Source organism: Pungitius pungitius, chromosome 13 (assembly GCF_949316345.1).
Source record: "Pungitius pungitius chromosome 13, fPunPun2.1, whole genome shotgun sequence".
Classification (NCBI taxonomy): Eukaryota; Metazoa; Chordata; class Actinopteri; order Perciformes; family Gasterosteidae; genus Pungitius; species Pungitius pungitius.
In genome coordinates, this window is record NC_084912.1 from 8,896,281 (window position 1) to 8,921,042 (window position 24,762).

General features: G+C 46.4%; 1 protein-coding gene across 5 annotated transcripts in view; it reads right to left on the bottom strand.

The window, feature by feature from the left end:
- Positions 1–1,271: 1,271 nt before the first annotated feature.
- The window catches only part of slit1a (slit homolog 1a (Drosophila)), a 74,969-nt gene continuing 51,478 nt past the window's right edge, over positions 1,272–24,762 (bottom strand). For 2 of the 5 annotated variants that reach the window (XM_037465386.2, XM_037465391.2), the window contains 28 exons: positions 23,861–23,932; positions 21,297–21,368; positions 21,126–21,197; positions 20,752–20,895; positions 19,619–19,782; positions 18,784–18,807; positions 16,172–16,316; positions 15,986–16,060; positions 15,745–15,888; positions 15,498–15,641; positions 15,235–15,401; positions 14,361–14,496; positions 12,914–12,982; positions 12,760–12,831; positions 12,577–12,648; positions 8,960–9,031; positions 7,780–7,943; positions 7,569–7,693; positions 7,355–7,452; positions 7,130–7,269; positions 6,768–6,861; positions 6,515–6,652; positions 6,190–6,418; positions 5,976–6,106; positions 5,700–5,893; positions 4,542–4,830; positions 4,125–4,336; positions 1,272–3,634 (listed from right to left, as the gene is read on the bottom strand). In XM_037465386.2, the coding sequence (XP_037321283.1) occupies positions 3,396–3,634; positions 4,125–4,336; positions 4,542–4,830; positions 5,700–5,893; positions 5,976–6,106; positions 6,190–6,418; positions 6,515–6,652; positions 6,768–6,861; positions 7,130–7,269; positions 7,355–7,452; positions 7,569–7,693; positions 7,780–7,943; positions 8,960–9,031; positions 12,577–12,648; positions 12,760–12,831; positions 12,914–12,982; positions 14,361–14,496; positions 15,235–15,401; positions 15,498–15,641; positions 15,745–15,888; positions 15,986–16,060; positions 16,172–16,316; positions 18,784–18,807; positions 19,619–19,782; positions 20,752–20,895; positions 21,126–21,197; positions 21,297–21,368; positions 23,861–23,932 (3,697 nt within the window). In that variant the 3' untranslated portion in view covers positions 1,272–3,395. The remainder of the gene's footprint in view (positions 3,635–4,124; positions 4,337–4,541; positions 4,831–5,699; positions 5,894–5,975; positions 6,107–6,189; positions 6,419–6,514; positions 6,653–6,767; positions 6,862–7,129; positions 7,270–7,354; positions 7,453–7,568; positions 7,694–7,779; positions 7,944–8,959; positions 9,032–12,576; positions 12,649–12,759; positions 12,832–12,913; positions 12,983–14,360; positions 14,497–15,234; positions 15,402–15,497; positions 15,642–15,744; positions 15,889–15,985; positions 16,061–16,171; positions 16,317–18,783; positions 18,808–19,618; positions 19,783–20,751; positions 20,896–21,125; positions 21,198–21,296; positions 21,369–23,860; positions 23,933–24,762) is intronic. The other 3 variants (XM_037465389.2, XM_037465390.2, XM_062566476.1) reach the window with 3 other exon arrangements.

The following is a 24,762-nucleotide window of genomic DNA, read 5'->3' on the forward strand; positions in this document are numbered from 1 at the left end:
TTGTACTATGACTTTAACTGTTTAATACCTTTTCTCAACTTGCTACGTTGTCACTTTTTTTAAACAACTTTAAGTATTTAAATGGGCTGCAAATGGTTGAAAGGTAAAGCATCCATTCATGTAACTTCATGTAAGTGAAGTGTAAGTACAAAATGTTCCCAAAGACTTCCTGCCCCTCGGGCCTCGCTCCATAAAACTGTTCTAAAGCATTATTGCAGGGACTTACACTTTATTCTTGACCTTGGAAACAGCAGCTGACCAGAAAAACCCCAACAAATCTCTAGCTATTGATCATTTCAATGATTTTCCCAAATGAAGGTCTCTTCATCTCTGTGTGGGCTGAGAAATGTTTTGCTTGTTTTTTTTTTATAAAATAACAAATTGGGTATTAAGTGAAAGATTTAAAAAAAAAAAGACAAAACTTTGTTAAAAGCACACACATTTAAGTTTAATTAATGAAAAAGAGTGGAGGTTTGGTAAACATTTTGTCGGTGGCCCTACATACATTCAGCATTATTGGGAGTTTTTCAGTTTAATCCCACCATCAATCCTGTAACAAAAAAGTAAATAGACTGAACCCATCAAGGGAAACGTCCTAAGCTTTTGCACCAGTTCAATACAACAGAGACATCGTGTCGTTTTACAATAACATATTTATGTAGATAGTTCATAGGATGGTAAATCTGTGTTTCTGGTCACGTGACCAGCTGACTGAATTACATCTCAATATAGCACAAGCACCACTAAGATGTCTACTGGGACGTTGAATGCACCAGTCTAGTACAGATCGGTGCGGAGGAAGGAAAGGAGACATGAAAAGAAAGCCACATTCAACTAAACATGCACCTTTTACGAGGCACACGGCCTAAGAGTTACAGTGACTGTCCATCAGTTCCCTTTATGAGATCTTCTTTTAATGTCATCGTACACTACTGGGATCACATCAACGGCATGTCAAACAAAGGTAACATGGGTAGCAATTTGAATAGTAGCTCTGTGTTCAATGTACCCGAGCGGATACACAATAAAGAGACTCAACATTTAGATCAGCAAAATGGATAAACACAGTCCCGATCTGCAGGGAGAGCAAAGCCTCGAACCATCCTGATGGACTGTCACTTATTGAACAGTATGTGATCGCTATACCTTACATTGGAAACTAATTAACAGCTAAAAGTTACCACTTCATGAATAAGCATAGGTCATATTTATCTATACACATTTATACATTCAGGTATGACTGTTGTGTTCACTGTAATTGGCACTATGTCTTCTTTTTTTTTTTTTTCTGTGTGTGGATCGCCAGCCAGAACTGACGGATGTTTCAATGTCCAGATCTTTCTCCTGTACGATGTGTCAGTTATGCCCACATAATGCTTCACACAGTTGCCTCTTCAGACATATCTAGGATGACACCTTAACGCGATCATTGTCCTCATTGAAGGAATTTCATCCGGTTTCTTCTGGCTTGACAGCAGCTTATAATAAGTTGAGCTTGACTACTTTAACTCGGTTGAACTAAAAACACCTCAGGCGAAACGGCTCTCGAAATAAAATGAAAGAAACACAAGCCAAGCACTTCAACAAACCATCCGAAGCCTTGAAGTGTGGTCATGTGACTACGAGGTGAATTGCAGCAGATGAGGAACGTCTGCGCCAGAGAGCAGGAAAACACCGGCGTGACTCCTGACCAGGTGAGCTTACAAATACCCTACATATTTTTTAATGCTGTTTTTATTCATTATTTTACCTTTTTTGTTCTTTTTGAAGTTTTTTCAAAATATTTGAAAGTCAGCGACATGTCTGCCGTTCACTTTCTACAAGAAAATGCCTTTCGATAAAATAAATAAAATCAAGCACAGACTCTCATGAATTAGATGTAATATTCACATGGAAGACAACATATACAATATTAAACATATTTCTAGACTGACACTGACTCTTATACAGCAAAGCCAACCATCTGCTGTATTTTTGGCCAATTATTGTATTTTATTACCTTGTTGAAGCAAGTGAGATCAACAAATAAAAACACTGAGGGAACCAATCGAATGCCTTACCACCAGTCCCAAAGCTTCCAGAAACAGACTTACTCTTTAACATAGAAAAATACTATACCAAAATGAAATACAAATATATATATATTAGAATCTGTTAGGCATTTCTATATAAAGAGTTGCTGGGGGGGGCGGCTAAAGGAGTTAGACAAAATATTACATCAAATAACAAAAAATAAAAGCAATATGAAAAATTAGACAGAACAAAATAAAAATCAAAAGATGATTCTGCAACCTTTTTTTTCCATAACGTGTATAATGATATTAAGAAGCTCTACATATTTCTCGGCAAACTCTTCTCCACACATGCAACAGTTTGCACCAGCTTAATACTGCAGGCATCAAGACGAGCCGGGCTCAACGACAGCCTCCCGCTCAAAAGGGGGTGGGATTATGCAAATCATCCGACCCCTGAGGCAATCCATCGCCACCGGGTCGGCTTACAATATGAACACAATACACAACACACGGGACTGTGTGTGCCAGGCGTGGTCGCGTACTTCAAAGAGAGCTCTACGGCTGTTATTTTCAGTGCCGCTAGTCAGTGCAGTCTCTATTTTCTTTACGGAGTGTCTACGCTAAAAGCACCTCACAGCAAACAACTGCGACGCCAGACCACCCGGCCTCAAAGTCACCGACATCCGCACCGGATTATGTGCCCGCTCTGACCCTGCCACGCCCGTGTTCCCTTCTACGTGTGCATGTGTGGATGGATGAGAGAGAAATGACGACACCGAACCAACAACGACCTCAAACTCAACCCGAGCCACACGCCGCCCTGTGCAGGTAACCCAGCCAAGCTCAACTCAAGACAGCTCTGCTGAGTCAAGCGGCCCAGCTCCCTCTCTCTCTCCCTCCTTTTGTCTCTCTCTTCCTGTCCTTTGCCATTCTCAGCCGGGCTCGACCCCCAGTGTCCTCGCGGGCCTCCACGGAGCACGGATGGTGGATGGCGGCGAAGTTGCATGGGGAACTCACGCTGGGTAATTTAGGTTTGGAGGGATGCTTCGCTCTGAATGCAAAACCTTTGAAATCTCTGGACCCCTTGGAACAATGTTGCAGATTACAATGGTTGTGTTGCTGCTGTTGTCACCTCTACATTGTTGCTCGTGATGTTGATTTCTCTGTGTTACTGTAGGTCACACACCCTTGGAAGGGGAGGAAATGTCCTATTTTACAAACATTGTTGTCCATAATATATAGATAGAGGTTTTTTATATATATTCTTTATACTCTCTTTTTCTTTCTTCCCCTCCCTCGCTTTACTCCAGTCCTCTTTCTTTCTTCCTTCCTCTCTATCTTCTGCTCGGCGGCAGCGGCAGGACATGTGAGTGAGTGGCGCTACATGCAGCCCATACAGCCGCACTTGATGGTCTTTTCCACTTCCTCGCTGAAGGAGGTTCCATCGCTGCACTCGAAGGTGTATTTCCGGCGTTTCATTCGCTGGCTGGCGCAGCAGGCCCCCGTGTCACACGCTCCGGAGCACTCCACCCAGGAGACCATGCGAGTCGTCTGGCAGATGGCGTAGCCTCGCTGCACCTGGTAGAAGTCTCGCACAGGTTCCCCTCGGCATTCAGACTCTGGAAGAGATGATTAAGACCCCGCGGACATTAGTGAACTCGAAATATAGATAGAAGTCTAACTGCTGGCAAAAGACAGGCACATGTGATGGGAACAATGCGCTAAATAATGATTTGTGTCATAACCCCCCAATGCAAGATATTTAATAATAATAATGAATAACATTAATACAGATAAGAGTTAAAATATCTGTCCAAATGCGAACACGCAAACAAACACATTACGTGTAATGTTGTAAGAGAAAAGTACATTTTTTCAATGAGAAAATATCACAGTGTAGTCAGTATGTAAGAAAATGTAATGTAATGAAAATGTAGTTGCTAAATCATAGTGCAGCACGTTAATAGTATGCGTTAAAGTCATTCAGGGCTCGTGGTCCCTTTCAGTAGCATCTCGGCCGATTCCATCAACGAACGACACAGCGTCCCACAGGGCGCCTACACAATCATTATCTTCACGCGTGTTTCGGCTGTCAGAGAGAAGAGCGACCTGCATCACAGAGTCCCCCGGTGTAGCCACTTTCGCAGTGACAGTAGGCCTCCCCCGTGTCCGAGATCTGACAGCGGCCGTGTTTGCAGGACAGGCGACGGCACGGGTTGAACAGCTCTCCCTGTTGGTTGCACAGGGCGCCGCGGTAACCCTCCTCGCACTCGCAGCGGTATGACTGAGGGTCCAGAGGGATGCACTTTCCATGGACGCACCTAGTAACACACAATCACGTTGATCAAAGTCAATCTTTGATTGCTCGCCCGAGTATAAAAGCTACTTTAATACATGAAATTAAAATGCAGAAGTCAGAAGATACAGAAGGTTGACACTCCCTAAACTAAATGATGTATCTATTCATAAAATACCACAGTAAAAAGCTAGTAAAAAAAAAAAACGCTATTCCCTCCACTAACGTACTTGGTGCCCTGGCAGGGGTTGGTGGCTGTCTGATCACACTGCGGCCCACTCCAGCCCGGCTGGCAGTGGCACACTGGTCCCTGGAACCCATCCGGCTGGCATATGCCATGCACGCAGTAGATCTTCTTGCAGGGCTCGCAGCCCGGCACCACGCCGGGCTTCATCTGTGTCTTGGTGAAGTCCTGGAGCTCATTGTTGATGTATAGATTCTGGATACATCCGTGGAAACTGGAACCGTTCTGGAGCTGCCAGAGACGGAAAGCGCCGGAGTGCACCGCCACCGGCATTCCTGGAGCCAGAGGGAGAAGACAGGGCACTTTAAAAGGTGTGAAGACCCGCGTCGTGGATCACAAACAAAATACAGCAAATACAGGGCTGGTATGAGTGTAATGAGGGAAGGCTTTTCAAATATGGGTATCCCAACAGCGCATATGCAACTGGTCAAATTAAAGTTTTTTTTTTAATGGGCTTTGATTTGTAGCATTTGCACCACAGGACACAGCATCCTTGAAACAAATGAAAGCAAAGGGTAAAGTGGTGTGGAAAAAATGAAGAAGAGTAACAACACGACAAATCACAGCACTGAAACACACCGTATCGATGCTGCGTCAGTCATGAGCAAACCGTCATGTCATTACCAAAGCTAGTAGTGCATGACAATAAATGCACCAAATGCCGTTTTTCGTATTTATCAGCTAAATCTTTAAAAGATGTGGATTGCCAAGATGGGCTAAACCATAATTTACAAAGAGGTGCAGTGTTTCTACAAACACATGCATACATATACAGAACAACTAGTAGTTCTCATGATAGTCAATAGAGGGCATACTTTATATATATATAAGAAATGGATGACAAACGCCATAATATATTTGCAGTATTAAAAGATGTGCCGTATGAAAAATCTAATTCTTCAGAGTGTTTTATCTGTCAAGGTGAGACGGGTTATTTATTTGTTATCAGGTGTATTGGCGTCTGTGCACATTTATCCGTTAATTGGACACAGAGTCATGACTGAAGGTGGGGATGGTACGGGTGGAGGTAGGGTGGGGTTGAAGGGGTTGCACGGTTGAGTGGAGGGGTTTTGGTTGCGGCGGTGACAAAGCGAGGGGGGGGGGGGGGGGGGGTGATTGACAGTAGTGTAGTAGTTAAGAGTGCCTGCAGAGGAGGGAGGTGTGTTCTGGAGAGGGCCCCTACCCCCCACGTATAGTGGAGCCTCCCCGTTCAGGGGCCGCACCGCCCCAAAGCTGTCCATTGTTGTGGGGAGACCCCCATCGATGGACAGGTTCACCATCTGGTCAAAGGTCACTAGCTCCACAGTGTGGAACTGGCCATCGTTGATGGTCTCAGTGCTGCCAAAGGAAAACAGAGGTTGGACATCTTCCCACCGGCTGATGGACGACAGATACGCTCACTGCTTCAAAGGCAGCTCACCTGTAGATGGCGTGTCCCGGCTGGCTGCCAGGGTCATAGCTGACCTTCACGTGACCTTGGTAGAGCTCCACTGCAATATGGTCATTGTCCCCATTGTACAGCAGGATACCATTGTCCTCAGCTGTTGACACCTACGGAGGGGAAACGTTTGCGTGGGCGTGTTATGAGTCAACCGTCAGGTTTCAGATTTCACATCCACACACACTCGGGTTACCTGTAAGGTGATGTTGGCCTGGGGCCAGTTCTTGAGGTCCGACAGCAGCAGGTAGGAGTCTCTGTCGATGAAGTTGACGCTGACCAGCTTCTCGCAGCGCGGACCCCCGAACTCCGGGGGGCACTGGCAGAGCGCGCGGCCGCCCCGCTCCAAGCACGGCGCGTTGTTCTGGCAGTCGGCCCGCTCACACAGGGACAGCGGGGACGGGAGGAACTCGCACAGCTGGCCGCTACGCAGGCACGGACGAGAAGGAGGGTGACGTCGGTGAAGCGGACGAAACTATGCAGGCAAAATGGGGCGTGGCTAAAACATGCGCCGCTCTCACTTGTATCCTTCAGGGCAGACGCAGGCGTATCCGTTGAGCTCGTCCACACACTGGGCGCCGTTCTGGCAGCGATGCTCCTCGCAGTCGTTGTAGTCTACGCTGCAGTCGTCGCCAACATAACCAGGAGAGCACACGCACCTGCAACGCACAAGCAAAATACTGGAGTCAAAAAGGCAAGGCGACATGTTGGTTTGCTCTGTGATTCGGTCGCAATCGGACGCTGCATCTGATGTTCGTGGGAGCGAACGCTTACTTGGGGCCATTGGAGGTGATGAGGCAGGTGGACTGATGTTTGCAGGGGCTGCGTCCCGGGGCACACACGTCCTCCATTTCCTCACACATCTCCCCTACAGCGAAACGAGCATTAAAAAAAGCACATGAAAGAGAAGGAACCATCCTGCAGAAGCAGCAATGTAATGGGTAATGGGTTTCAAAAACTAATGATGGTAATGCAGCCATTTACTGTAGATTTTGTCTTTCAAATGGCCTCATTTTAACAAAATAAAATCAGGCCAGAGAAACATTTGAAATGGGATATACTTGTTCATAAAGTCATATATATAATATGTGTTTTGCAGTGCACTTGCTGAGTGAAACAGTGCTGCGTGAACTAACCTGTGTAGTAGGGGGGACAAAAACAAGTGTAGTTGTTGACTCCATCGATGCAGGTGGCGCCGTTCTCACAGTCGTTGTCCTCACATTCGTCAATGTTGGTTTGGCAAGTGGGGCCCTCAAAGCCCAGTGGACACGTGCAACTGAGAAGAATGTACGCGGTCATCACCCTTCATCGTCTTCAAGTTCTTGTGAGATAAACACGATTTCAAAGCTTGGCCTCTTCACCTGTATTGTCCCTCCTGGCCGTCGTTCACCTGGCAGGTTCCTCTATTGGCACACGGGGAACTCAAACAGGCATCCAGAGCTGTCTCACAGTTCTTTCCCTGGGAGAGTGAAAGACACAAATCGTATTCATGATTCAATAATTCTTTGGCTATAGACCACGCATCAAGACATGGAGGGTACTCATAAATGGGTGCTAGCGTTGCGCGGCTCTGACCTTGAATCCCGGAGGACAGCTGCACCTGTAGATCTCCACCATGTCGCTGTGACAGATGCCGTGGTTCAGGCAGGGGCTTGACACACAGGGGTTACACTTGGCCACCACCGTAGTGTCCACGTCGCCTGAGAAACACCAGAGAGAATGAACCGCATGCCGATGCCAGTGCTGCTCATATTCTACATCTGTGTCCGTCACTACTACTACTCACCTGTGCACTCAAACTTCTTGGCGGGTGTGGTGAGCAGCAGTTTGCCTTCCATGCCCTGCGGGCCGGCACAGCGGGCGATGCCAGGCTCCTTGTAGCTGGTCTTCACCCAGTCGGATAACCAGCGCAGGTGACAGTCACAGTGCAAGGGGTTTGCACCAATTGCCCTAATAGGTAGATAAACGCATCGAGGGTCTCAGGATTCCGGGTGGTTTTGTTATGCTTTTCATTTAAGCCTCATTTAAGTTCAGTTCCAAATTCTGCCTTCCACTGTAATACACTATGTTGCCAACGGGTGTCTCTATAACGTTGCGCAAATCAAAAGAGACAGAAACAACCCGCTTTCTCCTCAAAGAATAAACAAGATTTAAAGTCGAATGCTCAATGCCACTTTGTGCATGCATCATCTGGATAAGGGCTTCTCAATTATAGACAAAGGTGCAAACAGAAGGCCCTCCTAACCACTTCTGTCATGGTGGCCGTGAATCAATGGCGCTCTGTCCTCCTGCTGTATGCACAAACACTCATGAATCGATGCCGTTCCATTACGGTGGAACACAGGCTCATCTTTCAGGCCCGGCCAATAGCTGACATCTGACATCTGCTAACATGAAAGCCACTTGACTGTGACTATGGATCAATGGCTGCTCCCCATACCTTCCTTCTCCATGTTTTCCTGCCGCCTTGACTGCTGTGCAGCCATGCAAAATATGTCTTTGTTTAGTCCTCTCTGCTGCCCCCCCCCCCTCCCTACGACGGGTCCAGCTGTGACACTGATAGGTCTATTGATCAGTGAGTGTCAAGGGAGGATGTGAATATCACGGTTGGATGGCAGAGGGCACACTGCGAAGATACTGCACCACCACACTAAGATTATCCTTTTACACATGTCCACCAGTACATGCACACGCCTCGCACAAAATGACAGACAGAAACAAACACACCTAAACAAACACAGACGTCTACAGACCACGGTTAGCCCGTGTGTGTGTGTGTGTGTGTTTCGGAGACAGGGAGATGAGACAGTACTGGGTTGTGTGTGTTACTTTGACCACAGGACTGCGGTTGATGGAGGGAGGGAGCCCACCAAAGAGGACTACAGACAGGCCCCTGGGAGCCACGCGCTCCGGCTGTGTGACCAGGCCCCCGCTGTGCGTTACTACTTGTTACTTGTACTACTTACAAGTGGGACAGCGAGGCCACGTCGTTGAAGATTCCATCGGGAAGCTCGGAGATTTCGTTGCCATGGAGAGACCTGCCGGGCGACCAAGGAGAGAGACAAAAAATGATGACCATAGAATGACTTCATCACTGGAAGGAAATGATGTTTTGTGTAACTTTCCTTTCTTATTAGACAATTGATTAAAACGAAATATACTATTTTCAATAGTCAATTCATCACCTTTAAAGTAAAAAAGTTGATATAATGTTGAATATCTTTGAGATTTTGCACTGTTACTCAGACAAAACAATCTGTTAATGTAATCCCTTCACACAGTGTTCTAACATTTCATAGACAAAGGGAAGAATGAAGTTTAATTGACAAGTGAATCGATAATGACAACTTTGAGCCCTTTGAAGGATATTTTAGTGTCGCTTTGGGTGGTCACTCTGGGTTTTTATATAGGGTAAGCCATAGACAGCTGGCCGAGATATGAGGCTCTATAAGTATGTAAACGTCTGGTGTCGGGTCTCTATGTGTGACTGGCTGACAGTGGAGAAGGAGCCACAACATGCACAAGTGTGGAAAAACATTAGTGTAATTGTGTGTGTGTGAAGATTTACAGGCATATTGATGTGTTTGCATGTTTAGGCACATTGATTTATGTAGCTCACAGACTATACCTGATGTACTGTCATTTCCTTCAGTGTTCTGTATATACTATCAAGGTTGACAAGGAAACGTGGCTTAATGGCCAAATGATTGATGGCTGCTGTAAGCCGCAGGGTCGTTACCACCTCCAACGCTCAGCTGACCGCAGCTAATGTTACCACAGCTCAGTCTGCAGCACAAAGACACCAGGCATCTGCTCTCCATGCCTGGATGAGCGGTACCGATGGATAGAGCATTTTTTTTGTGTGATTAACTGTGAATCAACCCGAAGTTCTGGAGTCAAAAGAATACAAAGCTGGTCAATGAAAGGATGCAGAGCCGTGCTTAAGTAGGAAAGAGAAAATATACAATGTAACTGTCTGAGACAACATGCTAATTGGCCTGTGTGCAGGGGGGAGCTTATTAGTGTGGAGTCACTAGTTGGGTTGTGGTAGTTGGAGTTCGGATGCTGAGGGCAGGAAGCCAGCCGCATTGTGCCAACGACGCAGAGATCTCATGGGAGAAAGGAGCCAGGGAGTCTCCAGGAAGAAACCTGATCCGCTCTCCTGCTAACGTTCCCTCTGTCTGTCCTTTTTTACTTTTCTTTTCTGCAGCTGTAAATCATTTGACCACTCCATCTTAGCTATGTCAATCTATCTTTAGCTTGGCACAAACCTCAGAATGGAATTGCATTTGATGTCTGTGGAGAGATAATATGATGGTTTATGACAGTGTGCACAGATCTTTAAATTGTTCAAACAGGCTTGTTCACTTGCAAGAAGTTAATAATGTTTTGTGATTTTTTAAGATCTCCAAGCAACATGCTCTGAGTATGAGCACTGCATCAACCTGCAGTTTGAGAACATGTCAGGTTTGATTTCATTCTTTGCAGGCATTACCTTCCTTTTCATATTTTTCCTTCATCACACTCTTTCACATCTCTTTCTTTTGTCACAGCTTTCACCCCCCCAAGACCTAGTGAACCGCGCCCAAGAGCGTACTCACCTCACACCTAATACCCAACAGGCCAATTAGCAGCTTATTAATCTGCAGCTCAAATCACAACCATCACACAAACACACACACACGTGCGCGTACATAAATACATACACATATACCTTCATACACCAAACCACACCACGTGCCCGCCAGGCTCAGACCCCTGGCCTGTTTGAAGCCATGAGCGTTAATGATTCTTCTCCTCTTTACTGCTCTGTAAAGCCAGAAGTGCCGCTTTGTAACGGCTTTGGCACCTCAGCGTGTTCGAGTGTGCGTCAGTGTGTCCTTTTCATGGCCGCCTTTGGCATCTCACTGTGGTTTTCTATGAAGCTTCCAACTTTAAACTTTGAACCCTGTTGAAACTATTATATAGAGCTCGTTCTCGCTTGAATTTTACAACACAGCTTTGCTGTTAAAAAAAAAGAAGAAAAAAAGAGAAAGAAAGAAAAAGCCATGGCCCCGATTGACATTTAATGGGAGGCTTTTGATTGATCACACCAGCAGTAGACAGACATCAAAGTATTCTGCTTCATTTGGACTCCCGTCTGACTGAGACAATAAGGGAGTCCAGACAGTCTGCGCATGTACAGTGTGTGTGTGTGTGTCTGAGCTTATATATAGTCCTGGACGTGTGGTGTGTGAGTGTGAGACGTGTGGTATTCGGGGGAGGGCCTCCCATGGCGTCTAGCACACTTGCGATATTTTAAAAGTGAAGGTGGCGTGAGCGAGTAAGAGCAGAAATAACGCACGCAGCTTCATTAGAGATCAAAGCGGCGCGCACGGCCTCGCGAGGCGGCATCAGCTAATGATGACCGAGCGCCGCTCTCTTGCGGGCGCGGAGCGAGTGCTCGTGCTTTGTGCCTCGTAATGATCGGGGCCCGAGTCGAATGCTGCCGTAAAAAGAGGCTTTGTTGAAGCTTTGTTGTCTGTAGTAAAAAGTGTGCCCGCTATGAGCACACATGGCCGATAAGTCTACTCCCACACACGCACTGACAGGCACCAAGCCAGTAGATGACAAACATAAAAGCTATGCATTCATACACACACACACACACACACACACACATAGATGCACATATAATCTCATAAGGAATGCGGCTGGGCCTGGTCTCTGTTTCTCCTTCGTAGAACTAAACTGCACATTTGAGTTAAAGCGTGAGGCATCCAGCTGCTCCATCATTGGACGCAGCTCCAAAGGATCGGTTTTGGTTCCGTCATTTATCCGTCGGACATATTTACGTTCTACATCTCGGTTATTTAACAGACCGATTCAACTATGCCCATGGTCACCGAGAGTGCACAATCAAAGACTTCATAACTTCATAAAAGCCCCCGAGGCAATGTCAAAGCCATTGCGGTTAGCGAGGCAAACATTTGCCGGTAATCAGTGTCAGACTGATTTTGTACAGTGGGTTTGTGGGGCCGTGTGTTCGGCCCTGACGGCGAGGCGGTGATGAGCTCAGGGCGCTTAGAGGTGAACTGGGAAGACGTGTGAGGATGAGGTGTGGGCATGAGGAAGAAATGGAACGACGCCGCTGCCCCCATGGCTGCCATTTAAACAGAATAAATAGGTTGGAGGTTGTGTGTGTGTGTGTGTGTGTGTGTGTGTGTGTGTGTGGAGGGGGATTCATAAGCTGTCATAACTGTTTAAACTGCATTTCAGTCCTCTGGAGTCGATAAAGGATTCTCAGCATCTGCTGCACTGCTTCTGTAGTCAGTGCAGGCTTCAAAAACATCCTTCTCAATAACTCACTCGTTCTGAAAGTCATATCTTGTTTCAGAACGATTCTTTCAAAGTAACATTAACTGTTGGAAGATTATTATCCTGATATCATGTGACAAAAGGAAAGAGTTCATGAATTTGATTTGCATAAAAGATAGAGGGTATTTAACCTAATCTTAGTCCACAGACCAAACATGAATACATACCATACAGTGTAGATATACAGTATGTCTGCATGTATTTTAACATGTAAAAATAAACTCACAGCAGTCGGAGGGAGTGCAGTCCACTGAAGGCCATTTTGGGGATACAACGTAGCGAGTTGTAGCTCAGGATTCTGCAATGGTAAAATAATTACAGATGCATGTATAAAACTCATCTGTTTTCATCCCGCTGTCAGCACCGGAAGGAAATACCAGATCTTTGGCTGAGGCTGTTCAAGACTTACAGAGTGGTGAGTTGGCTCATGTTAGCGAAGGACGAGTTGGTCAGAGAGTTGATCTTGTTGTTGCTCAGGTCTCTGGAAGTAAAATTCAAAAGATGCACGTTCAACGTGTGGATCTGCACAGCGGGATCAAGGAGGAAGACGGACAAACTCTTACACCAGCTGTAGGTATTTGTAGGTCGACAACTCCTTTGGCACCACGTTGAACTGGTTTCCATCCAGGTACCTGGACAAAGAGACACCATAAGATATGGTACGCTGAGATCTATGGACTTTGGAGGATGACAAATATTTTATTGTGTGTTAGTTGGTGAGAAACCAACTCTGAAGCTGGTTAGGTGCAATGCTTGTGGTGGCTATTCCAGGACCTCAGCACTTTTTCCCACGCAGTTGTTGCCAATTACTCTCTACTCTGTTTTGTCTTTCAATTACTTTTTTTCAGATGTTTTCATTCAAGATTTTGTCTCATCCTGGATGTGAGGCTTAGTAACCCTTCTGCAAGACAAACACTGGTTATACATCCCCTCTACTGGATAACTGGGAAAAGGTACGTATTATATTCCAGGACATTTTGGTTGAATTCTTGGTTTAGCGGCATTTGCTTAATGTGACCAATGTGACACCGGTTTTGAAGTGACTGAGGTATAAAGGCCTTTATGTGCGTTCACGCAAGTGTGTGTTAACATACTAATGGATTTACAAGCCACCACAGTTGACCCCGTGCCTGCAGGGATACATCCACCCTGCTGATTGCCGAACACAAAGTGCTACCAGAGGGCCGTCCCATACGGATAGACGACTGATTTAGGGTCCTGGAGCCTCTAAGCAGGGGCTGCAGGGGCGTTTTCTCCCACTATTGTTTGTAGACTGTACTCAACAGCGGGAAGGGCAGGGGGGGTCTGTCAGGGGGGCCCTTGGGTTCAGAGGTAATGATAGGTAATGACGGTGCAGAGGACACTTGGGATAATGATGGAGTAGAAAACTCGCCAGATGACTAGATGAAAGCCCAGAACAGAGGGGCACACCTGGTCACACCTGCTGGGACAATGACAGGCCTCGAGGCTTTCACAGCGTGGGTGAATGTGTGTGAGGGAATTAGTCCGATCCACTTGAAGCAGTATTGGAAAGTTCCCGACCTATTCCATTCCCTCCCCTTTCCATTGAAAAGTGGTCATTAAAATGTCCTCTTGCTCCCCTATGCTCCTGCGGACAGGCTGTTGGCCCTTACACAACTATGCACGTCTGCGCGCATGCAATCACACGCTCTCTCTCTCTCTCTCTCTGATCCTTGGCTCTGAGTGTGAGAGTGACATCAGTGCTCGCCCCGGGGGCTGCAGGGAACTCGGGCGAGGAATGTCTGAGAGAATAACTGCAGGGTTTATTGACTCCTTTCCCCTTCTCCAGAAATGATGGTCTGTTTTGTTTGCATGCGCTGTTTTTTCCATCTCGGATATCTCTTTCATACCTCCCGAGCTGCCTCTCTGCAGTTTGAAATCATCTCCTTTGCTTTGCTTTCGAAGCACGCCTCCGACGCAGCCAGACAAAGGAATAATAATACACGGAGCCCCATGCAGATACCCATGCAGTTGGCAAGATTAACTCACAGTTCAGTCACGTTTCTGGGGATGCCTTTGGGCAGTGTGTGGAGGTGTTTGTTGCTGCAGCGCACCACAGTCTCGAGGCAAGTGCATTCACTCGGACACTGGGGTCTGGGCACACAGCTTGGCGGCTCCTCTTGGCCTGGGAAATAAAACAAGAGGAGTTAGAGGGGAATCAGATGAAAGCGAGGAAGAGAAAAGGAGGGTAGGCAAGAGAAGGAGCACAGCCAAAAATACCTAATCTTCTTCTTTGCAAAAAAAAAAAAGAGCAGAAGAATAGATCGACAAAGCCAGCCTAAAGGCAGCCAAAGTGGCACAATCCTTCAAACATGGTGAGGTTGTGAGACAATGACAAAAGAGGAAGACTTAGAGGTTAAAAGTAAAACAGGACAGAGAATGGAGCCTCGATAATGTAATATTGACCAGCAAGAGCAAAGAATGGAAGCTGCCAGCAGCCCGGAGACAAGTCTAACATTCATTGAGGTGCAAATAGGCTGACTGGTCAATAAGGCAAACAGCTCAATAGCTCAGCCAGGCATCGACCCGCAGCTTAGGATCTGTGCTGTAGAAATCTATTCAGTAAACAAAAGAGTCGCACAATAGCGGCCATTATTTAAAATGATCTCAGATACTTCAAGCCGCTCTTGTTCATTGTGCATTGTGGAGCAGCGTGCAACGTCAAAATCTTCATCAGCCGAACCCAGACAGGTCCGTTTCACAGATAGCTATATTGAGAATGACTCCTTTCAAAGAGACGGATTACCTACTTCGTTTAAAGTTAAGAAACAGCAGCAAAAGTTCAAATACATACGGCCTAAATAAGGACATACAAAAAGAGGCTCAACATAGGCAGGTAGTTGTGGGTCGTTGCGCCACCTACCCTCCTCACAACGGAAGTCGGGCAGGGCCACATCCTGCAGAGGAATCTCCTTGAGGAAGGCGGGGCGCTGGCAGCGAGGGTTACCGGTCACGATCTTCCTGCTCCTCAGCCAATCGCCAAGCCAGCCCAGCCGGCAGTCACAGTTGAAGGAGTTTGCCAAGAGGTTCCTGCGAGGGGGCGAGGCGTGAGCGAGGCCGTGAGAGAGTTGAAAAAAATGAAAATGAATGACTTGGAGCAGGTCTGTGTGCACGCCGGGGTCTCACAGGGTGGAGAGAGTCTGCAGGGTGTCGAAGGCTCCGGGAGTGATGGTGGTCAGCTGGTTGTCGTACAGAGACAGCAGGCGGACATTGTGCAAGCCGGTGAAGCTGTCGTTGTGGACGCAGCTGATCTTGTTGTTTCTCAGCATCCTGAGGGTGGAAAGACGAAATGAAACGAAAGCGAAATGTCATCTTGAATTTCGGAAATTCAAAAACCGAGTGTACGATTGTGTGCGTTTTCTGCATCACTCACAGCATGCGCAGCCCCTCGAGGCCACGGAACATCCCGCTTCGGACGGAGTCGATCTGATTGGCCGTGAGGTGAAGCTCATTGACCGATGAAGCACCTTCGAATGACCCGTCTTCGATCTCTGTGATCTTGTTGTTGCTGAGGTTACTGTAAGGGAAAAGCGCATGTCAGAGAAGCAAATCACTTATTTAGAGAATTCCTGCTGAAAGGGAAAGTCTACGAAAACAATTAAAGAGCATCTTACATCTTCTTCAGCTGGGAAAGGCTCTTAAAAACTCCAGTTGCCTCCAGAGCGGTGATGTCATTGTTATTGAGGCGGCTACAGAGAAAGTTTAAGAAAACACAACTTTGTATTAAAAACACATTAAAGAAATTTGTTTCATGACTTGTCTGAACGTTCTTTACGATCTCTGTTGTCTGGCTTCCTTACAGTTCACTGGTGGATGTAGGGATGTGCTCGGGGATCTTGGTGAGCTTCAGGTTGGAGCAGTCCACCACGTTTGACTCACAGCGGCACTTGGGCGGACACACTGGGTCACTGTTGCAGGCATTATTCAGACGGGTGTCCTCTGTGCCTGAAGGGGAGGGAATGCAAAGACACACGATGACATCCACCTCTTCCCCTGTCCCGACGTGCACGCTCACTCTTCCACGCCGCTCTCAAACACGCAACCGCTCCCGACTCGGTTGCGTGTCAATACCTTGTCCTGTTTTGACCTAAAAGGGAAGCGTACCCAACTAATGTTAAAGCGGAGGCACACTGAGGTGCAGCCTGCAGGTTTCCTACCATTCAGGGCAGAGAACGGAATGGGTGAGAGGAAGTGTGGTTTCGTAGAGGTGATGGAGTGGGAGCAGCGGGGTGAAAAGAACAGTAGCAAGGGAGATTGACATAGGGAGCCCAAAGAGGATTCGGACCGCCAGCTTCGTTGAAGCGGAACCCCCCCGCCCCCCTAATAAAGAGCACAGGAAGTGTGCACAGACAGATGGAGTCAAAGCAGAGGAGAGGGAGAAAACAGAAAACAAGGAGCAAAGGGAAGGGACAGAGGGAAGAAAGGAGGAGGGGGTGACTGATGAGAGAGGAGGAAAGACAAGGTTGAGGCAGCATGGGGGAGTGCGGGACGTATTGCTGCACTTCCTCTGTCTATGAATAGACATTACGTGCCAAAAAGTGTGCTGCCAGTTACATCATGGCTGCTCAATAATGGAGCAGCATTGGGAGCCACTTAGGAGGCAGTGTGTATCTCCCTGTGCATATGTGTATTGTGTCTGTGTATATATGTGCGTGAACAGTAATATGTGTGTGTGTGCATGTTCCATTTAGAGGGAACAGCCCAGCGTTTCTCTGTGAGGATATCGTCTTGTGTCCTGTTCCTCTTTTGCATGCTCACATCGGAGCACCGCTCCGCCTGAGGTTGGGACATGACGTCAGTGGGACGCCGTGGGGCAACCGAACCACAATCGTGAGCGGGAAGACCTCAAAAAACCAGGACAAAAGCCCACAGTTGCCTGTGAAAAGGCTGTATAAATAAACATTGCGATTTGAAAAGTATCGAGTTAATCCAAACTCTCATTGTTGACTTTATTAGAACACAATTCAATGAAAAACTTCCTTAGGCTGTATGTGCAAAAGTTTTCTGAATGTGCGCCACTTCTTAGATTGATGCTTTGGAGATAGACACAGTCACGCAGGTCATTAAGGAACTGGCCAGGCCAGAAGACGGGGAAAAGGCATTTCCTGCTAGGAAGCAATGAAAGTGCAGCACGATGCTTTGATCTTGAGGACATGGAGGAGCCGGGGGGAGCTTACTGAGTCTGAGTCATCGTCGGCGTCACAAGTGCGTGGTGGTGACACTTTTACTGTCAGCATATTTAAACAAAACTGAAGAAAGCACAGAGGAGGGGGGTTGAGGTTCCTCCCTCTGCGAGGCGCAAAGTGACTCATCGCTGGAGTTGTAGAAGTTCTCACAATTCCCTGCTGCTTGGCTCCTCATTAACGATGCATCATGAAATTCCTGTGCTGGCTGAGAGTGTATTTTGGAGGTTTTTATTGTTATCATTCAAGGAGGGGGAAATTCTCATTAATCACGTTTGCCTTTGATCTTCTTTCTGTTTACATTGTACTCCCATTTGTTCCTTCAAAACCGCAGTTGAACTTTATCTCAGCTCAGCACACAGAGACACATTAATTTATACACACAGGCGTGGACCCTGAATCACACAAGCATCCACTCCAAGAGCCAGCCAGCCAGCCACACACACACACACACACACACACACACACACACACACACACACACACACACACACACACACATCACTGCTCCTCCTAGTTATTTTGTTGGAAGTGCTCTTGTTAAGAGGCCCGGAAACATCCGCTGATAGGAATCTGAGTCCTCTGGTGGGCTTTATTTTCTTTAGCTTTTACTGATAGAAAGGACACACTTTTCCTTCCTCTCTGTCCTTCTCTCCCTCCCTCCCTTTCTGCCCCTCTTGGTGAGTGACTGTCTGTGCTCATGCCAAAGCAAAGAGCCACTTCCCTTTGACTCTATCTGCTGAGACTGTTAGGAAAACAGAGCTGAGGAAAAACAGACGCTCTCACACATATATCTCGTTAAGATGTGAGCACAGGTCCGAGTCAGTCATAGGTTCAATTAACTGTTTTCATATGTTTAAATACCTAAATAGCCACTACCACCAGGGCACAACTTTCAACTAATTCCTTTTTTTTCCATCCACATTGAGGGATTACCCAGGTTTATTATTCAAGAACTCATGGTGGGTGAGCACAAACGTGAGTGGACCAGAGACGTTGGTAATAATGCCTCATTGCACAAGCAAAGAGTGTGCATGTTGCTAGTGAAAGCATGGTAAGTCAATGTAAAACCACGAAGTCAGTTTGGAAAGAAAGAAACAAGAGGCAATTTCTCCTCTTACTTCTTTGGTTCTACTTCCTAACTCCAGTATTCAATGGAAAAGGTGTCCAGGGCAGAATTAAAGAAAAGAGAAAGACAATGATAGGTGGGAACATTCACAAGCACTCACCTGGGATGAAGTACTGCTCTTTGGCTGTGATGGAAAAAAGAAAGAGGGACGGATGTCAGTGAGACCAGTCTGACCTGCATAGCCGTGGTGACGCTATGCTTCAGATCAGTCATATATAGAGCATATATATGACGATACATGACTCGAGGTAAATGACATTTAAACAGAGAATCCCTGTCTGTGTGATTGTGATGGCACTAGAAAGAGTGTTAAAAAAAGGTGGTACATCGCTAGCTGTTGCCATGAAAGGTAAGAGGGAGACAGCGAGAAAGAATGAATACAAAAATAGAGGGAAGAAGAGAGAACAAAGACAGAGAAAAACACACAGACTCCCTTTAGCCAAACAAATGAGGCCGTAAAGAAGTGTGAAACCTCAGCGGTGCAGAGCGCCAGACAGCGGTGCATAAACACGCTGGTGGGCAGAGGGTGGAGGGAGGCAGTGGGGGGGCGGGGAGGCCGGGCTAGTGCAGTGCACAGGAGGAGCGAGGGCACGAGGGTGTGTGAAGGGAACCTGAGCCTGGCAGGCAGGGAGCGGGGGGTTAGGGGGGCGGGCTGAGATCGGCACGGTGGGCACGCGCAGAAACTCTAGCCCTTATGCCAGGTGATCGAGGCAGATATTGATCGAGGAGCAGCGGACAGGCTGAATAAGACCTTTTGCAAAAGAAGGACCCCTCATTAAAAGTTGTATGAGGCTGCGGTAACATTGCAGAGAAAGAGAGAAGGTAAGAGGAACTGTGAGAGACAAGTGGAGTAAAAAACAACAAACAAGGCCTGTTGGAGAGCCCAAGAGAGAAATAAGAGGGAGCACTTTAGAGACAGGGAGCTCGTGTCCTACCAGAGCAGCGGAACTTCTTGCTCTTGATCTGTCCAATGCGTTTGTTTGCGAGACGCCGAGGGCTGGCGCAGCGGGCGCCGCTGGTCTCGATGGGGTTGGAGCGCAGGTAATCCGCCAGCCACTTCAGATTACAGTCACAAATAAAGGGGTTCTGGGCCAGGTGACTGGAGAGCAGAGAGAGGGAGGGTTGGAAAGAAGGTCGTATTTAGTTTATAAAATGCACTGATTGACTTAAAGGAATGGCCTGAAATTGCAGATCAAAAACTTATTTACTATCTATGTCAAGAGTTGGGTAAGAACATTGATCCTCCTCATCTGTATGGTGAACAACAGCTAGCCTGCTTTATACATATTTTGAGTTTTATTCCATTTAAATGATCGCATAATGTAATAATAAACTGATTATTTTGTAAGTGATTTCTGCATCATACATTTGATGTATTGCAATACTCTGTGCTGGTAAACCATATTGTGTTTTCTATAAATGGGGTTGACAAAAGTTCCCTTGTGGAATCAGGAATCAGGAAACGTTTATTGCCATATGTTACATACATGGAAATTGTCTTGGCGGTTGGGGCATGACAACATAGTGCAGCAATAAGATAAAAATCAAATTAAAGTATAATAAAATATATGCTATGGGTTAGTACACTAAAGCTAAAGCTATGGGTTAGTAAGTAAGAAGAGATAAAGATAACATTTTAAATAAAGATAAAGTGCACCAGCTAAACAAAGTGACGAGTGACTAGTGAGCCGCGTTGTCCATCATCTTCAACAGGCGTCTTGCACATGGACGGTTGTGTGTCAGACTTGTAAAGCCCCACGGTGTGGTGCCCGTATCAATAACCCTTTGTGATGTACTTTGTTTATCAGAACACAGAATAGCAATCATTTAGAAGGAGTTGGTAGCGTGTGATGTTGATGGAAAGAGTGGGCGTGGCGTGTGGTGTTTTTGATGCGCGTGTGTCCGCATGTTTGTGAAGACGACTCTACCTCGTGATTCCTTTCCTCTCATTATGCAGACCTGCGAGGAAACAACTGCTGTGTTGGCTCTTGTCTCATGGTGACGGCTCAGTATGTGTCAGAGGGCGTACAGCAGCATCGTTGTGTGTGTGTGTGTGTTTTTCACTCACAGGGTCTGTATAGCTCGTAGAGAAGTGAAGGTGCCCTTGGCGAGGGTTTGGATCTTGTTGTCGTAGAGCGATAGCAGTGAGAGATTCTGAAGGTCCTGAAAGGCGTTCGCACGAACACAGTGTATCTTATTGGCATTCAGCAACCTGAGAGATGAGGGAAGGAAGGGGAACAAAGAGCCAGAGAGCACGGAAGGAGGAAAGCACCTTGTCAGAGTTTCTTTATGTATTCATTAATTATGTATTCCGTCTACTAAAACTATGCACAGGTACTAAGTTTATTTGAAGGTTATGACTCCTCACTGAGTAGGAGTAAAAGCTGCCTGGTATTCAATAAATGTCTGCAGAGTGTCAGTGCGTGTGTGCGCTCTGCTTACAGCAGTTGCAGGGCGTAGAGGCCGTCAAACACCCCCTTGGGTAGGTCAGTGATCTTATTTCCATACAGCACACTGGGAAATCATAACACATACTTGGTTAAGACATTGGAAATGGTAACAGGGTGGATATTTATGCACGTCCATGCACAAACTTGGCTTGGCGCTACTTACAGGGAGTTGAGGGAGCGCAGACCCTGGAAGGCATCGGGAGCTATCTCTGAAATGTGGTTGTTGCTCAGGTCTCTGCGTTGAGGAAGGAGGAGAGTGTATTTGTCAAGGACATTTAGGATTTTGGAGAAAAAAAGTAATTTTTCTGTGGGAAGTTTGACCCCACTGTCACCTGGGTGTCTCCCTTAAAGGAAGGTGGGGCGGGTGTAAGGACCCGGCTTGTCGCTGGCAAGGAGGCAAATAGGAAGCAAATGTAGTGTGAGCTGGATGAAGAGGAGTTCCAACTCTCCTCCATTTTTGATGGTGCGTCCCTTCAAGGGATTTGAACAAATGGACCGGGCCTAGAGTCTCGTAGCCAATCGAAACATTTACTTGTATTATTTGTGGCCTAACAAGCAGTTTTGTATCACGGTGAGTGTGTGAGTGTGTGCTGGTAAAACTGGGGGTGCAGGAACCAAAGCGAAATCCAGTAGACGGCCTCTGAACATAGCCGTTTTTAATAGGATCCACAGGCCTCCCCACAGGATAACCACTAAGCCTGTGTGTGTCCATGTGTTTATGTGTCTGTGTGTGTCTGTGTGAGTAAATGCAACAGTAAACGAGGAACAGTGGGACAGAAGACATGTGGAGAAAGAGAGTTAATGGAGTATGTGGACTGAACTCCAGTCGACTGGATACCTTTGAAGGAAAATCATCATGTGGTGAAGACGAGGGATATTTTCTCATTTGGGGGTAACAGTTAAATAAGTACCCATTTGTCTTCTCGCAAAGGACTGAGGTTTCCTGGAAACTAAAACATAGCGAAGGAGCCAACATCTGCACTGGTGTGTGTCTGTAAAGTCAGACACTAGTCTGTTTGTGTTACTGCATCCCTGTCTTAAGGAGCGGTTCATGCGTAGGTCATCCAAACTAGGACAAGGTGAAATAAAATATGTGTGGTTGCCATTTATTGGGGCGAGATAACAATGTTATATAAACCATTTAACTATAAATAATACGCCAGATAATCTTAATATAAAACATCTGCAGAGCGTGAACCAGGAGGGTGAACATATCGATCATGATGTATCGGTGATGTCTACACACAGTGTGTACTAAATGTGTTGGACAGGAAGGACGGGGAGGGGGCTCAAAAACAGCTGAGTCAACAGAGGCACCGAGGGTCAACGCAGTTGCTAAATGGAGAATCAGCAGCAGTAACAGTGGCAGTGCTCGTCACATTCTCACTGCCATTTAATCCAGCTTCTGGCTACATATAGGTTGGAATTTAAAGAATAAAAGTATTTTTTAGACAAACACACATTCTGGCCTCATATATGTATGTACATATATATAAACACACATACACTGCATATATACGAATATAAAGTTTTTAAAGCCACAAAAGTTCGTAGCAAAGAATTTTGAAATTCATATTCAGTTTTTACATGATTCACTATATTGATCAACATAAGTTTAAGGAATAAATAAATTGCACTAATTTCACTTGAGATTTGGAGCTACAGTAAGACATGTAGGATATTAAAAAACAAATTGATGACCAGGTTCATAAATTAACTATAAATAAAATGCATTTAGTATACACCAAAATACAACCATGATTCTGGAGATATGTATTAAATAAAGTAATGGGAATGTTGTAAAACCACTGTAATGACTGAGAGGCCTTCGAAATCCGAGCTACAATGAACTCATCAGGAGACCACTCCCAGGGGGCGTGGCCACTGACTTTCACACCTTTACTGACCTATAAATACTTGTAGGCAGCCATTGTTCTGGAGTTCTGGTGGAGACAGACAGGTACCAGGGACGGTCAAAGGACTCCCTGTGGCCTGTTGGTTTGTGGAGACCAGCGGCTCCTCAACTGAGATGTTCTTTTTAGCACAACACCTTTCCCTTTATTAAATACTTTTGATTTTAACTTTTCATTCCAAGATGTCTCTCGTCCGTCTGGTGTTTCTTCATTTTTTGAACATAACAGACAGTATTAAGTTTGTCAAATGCTCAGCATTGACCTCATTTGAACTTCAAACATTCCCTGAAGTTGGAAGATTAAAAAAAAGTGACGAATCCTCTGAGAATGGCAGAAAAACTCTGTGACCTTCCGCCTCCTCCGTCTCCCCGCTGCTATGTCGGTCAGGTCTGGTGGTGTTGGAGTTATGCGTTTGGCTAGCCGACGGGTGACCGGACAGCCGGCTCAACGAGTGAAGAACCAGCCAGTCGCTGTCCACTCGCAGAAGGAACCAAAGCCTCAGCCCTCATTCCCGGACACTCTCCTTTCTCCCTCAACATCATCATTACGGCCCACGGAGGCACAAAACACAGACTGGACACGGCGCTCGCCAGGGGAATACCAGCGTTGAAACGTGAGAGCAGTCATTATGCCCATGTAGCATCTGAGTGCTTGCTTTCCATTGCACCCCCAAGTCGGGGGAACAAGTACGTTCACACAGACAAAATAAATACATTCCTCTTAGAATTGTCGCTTCTTTTTCCAGCCCTCAACTTTTTGTTGTCGTGTGTATAATTTTTTTTTGCTCCGGGGGTGAGTGATCTGCTGTACTTACATCCTACGCAGCTTCTTGTACGGAGAGAAGGCTCCAGGAGGAACAGACTTAATTCCATTCTGCTCCAGACGTCTGGGGAAAAGGAGAGAAGAGGAGATACCATCAGTTAACCAAACAATACCTCTCCACGGTAACGGAGTTGAGAAATCCTCCCATTACCTCTGACCCTTGGTGATTGGCCTGATTATATTAGAGGAGATCTATTCCCCAGCTGTAATAGGTCCAGGCATGTCGGAGTCATAACATCCTCAGAACCAATAAACAGTCTGAATACTAAAGTGGCGTGAAAACGACTGCAGGGCTCGTTCTCTGTGAGGGTGATATGGCCTTCGACTAAAAGTAATATTTCTTCTGAGTATAACATTTACAGTTTCCAGCAGGTATGTTTTCATACGAGTCTGCTCAGTGTCCACTGAAATCTTTGCCGCGTGGCAAAGTATTACTTCTAACAGTGAGCATAAGAGCTACTGAAGAAAAACATTTCAACATCTCACCATAGAAGAAAAACGACAAAGAATGAAATGAACCCGCGGACAAACATACATTCGGCCATTTAGAACAGAACAGTTAAGGGCTAATCAGTCTCAGATGCTCTCATGGAACCAAACATCCCTGAACCCCATTAGTGTGGGCATGCTTGTCTGTCAGTTTCAGGCCGACTGCTACTTAGGAGCCGGCTCCCTGGTGTATCTGGCAAAGGGCTGTTTATCTGCAGGTCACTTCACAGCTTTTAAAACCGTCCTTAACAAGGCTTAGCGGGACCCGGAGGGAGCCAGCTGTGTGCCTGTCTGGTTGTCCTAACCTCAGCAGAGGAACTGGCTGCGGGACAGGAGGCGTGGGCCCATCGAGAAGTTTGAATTCTGCAAAACTTTATTCATTGGCTCTCATTTCCACGCGATTTG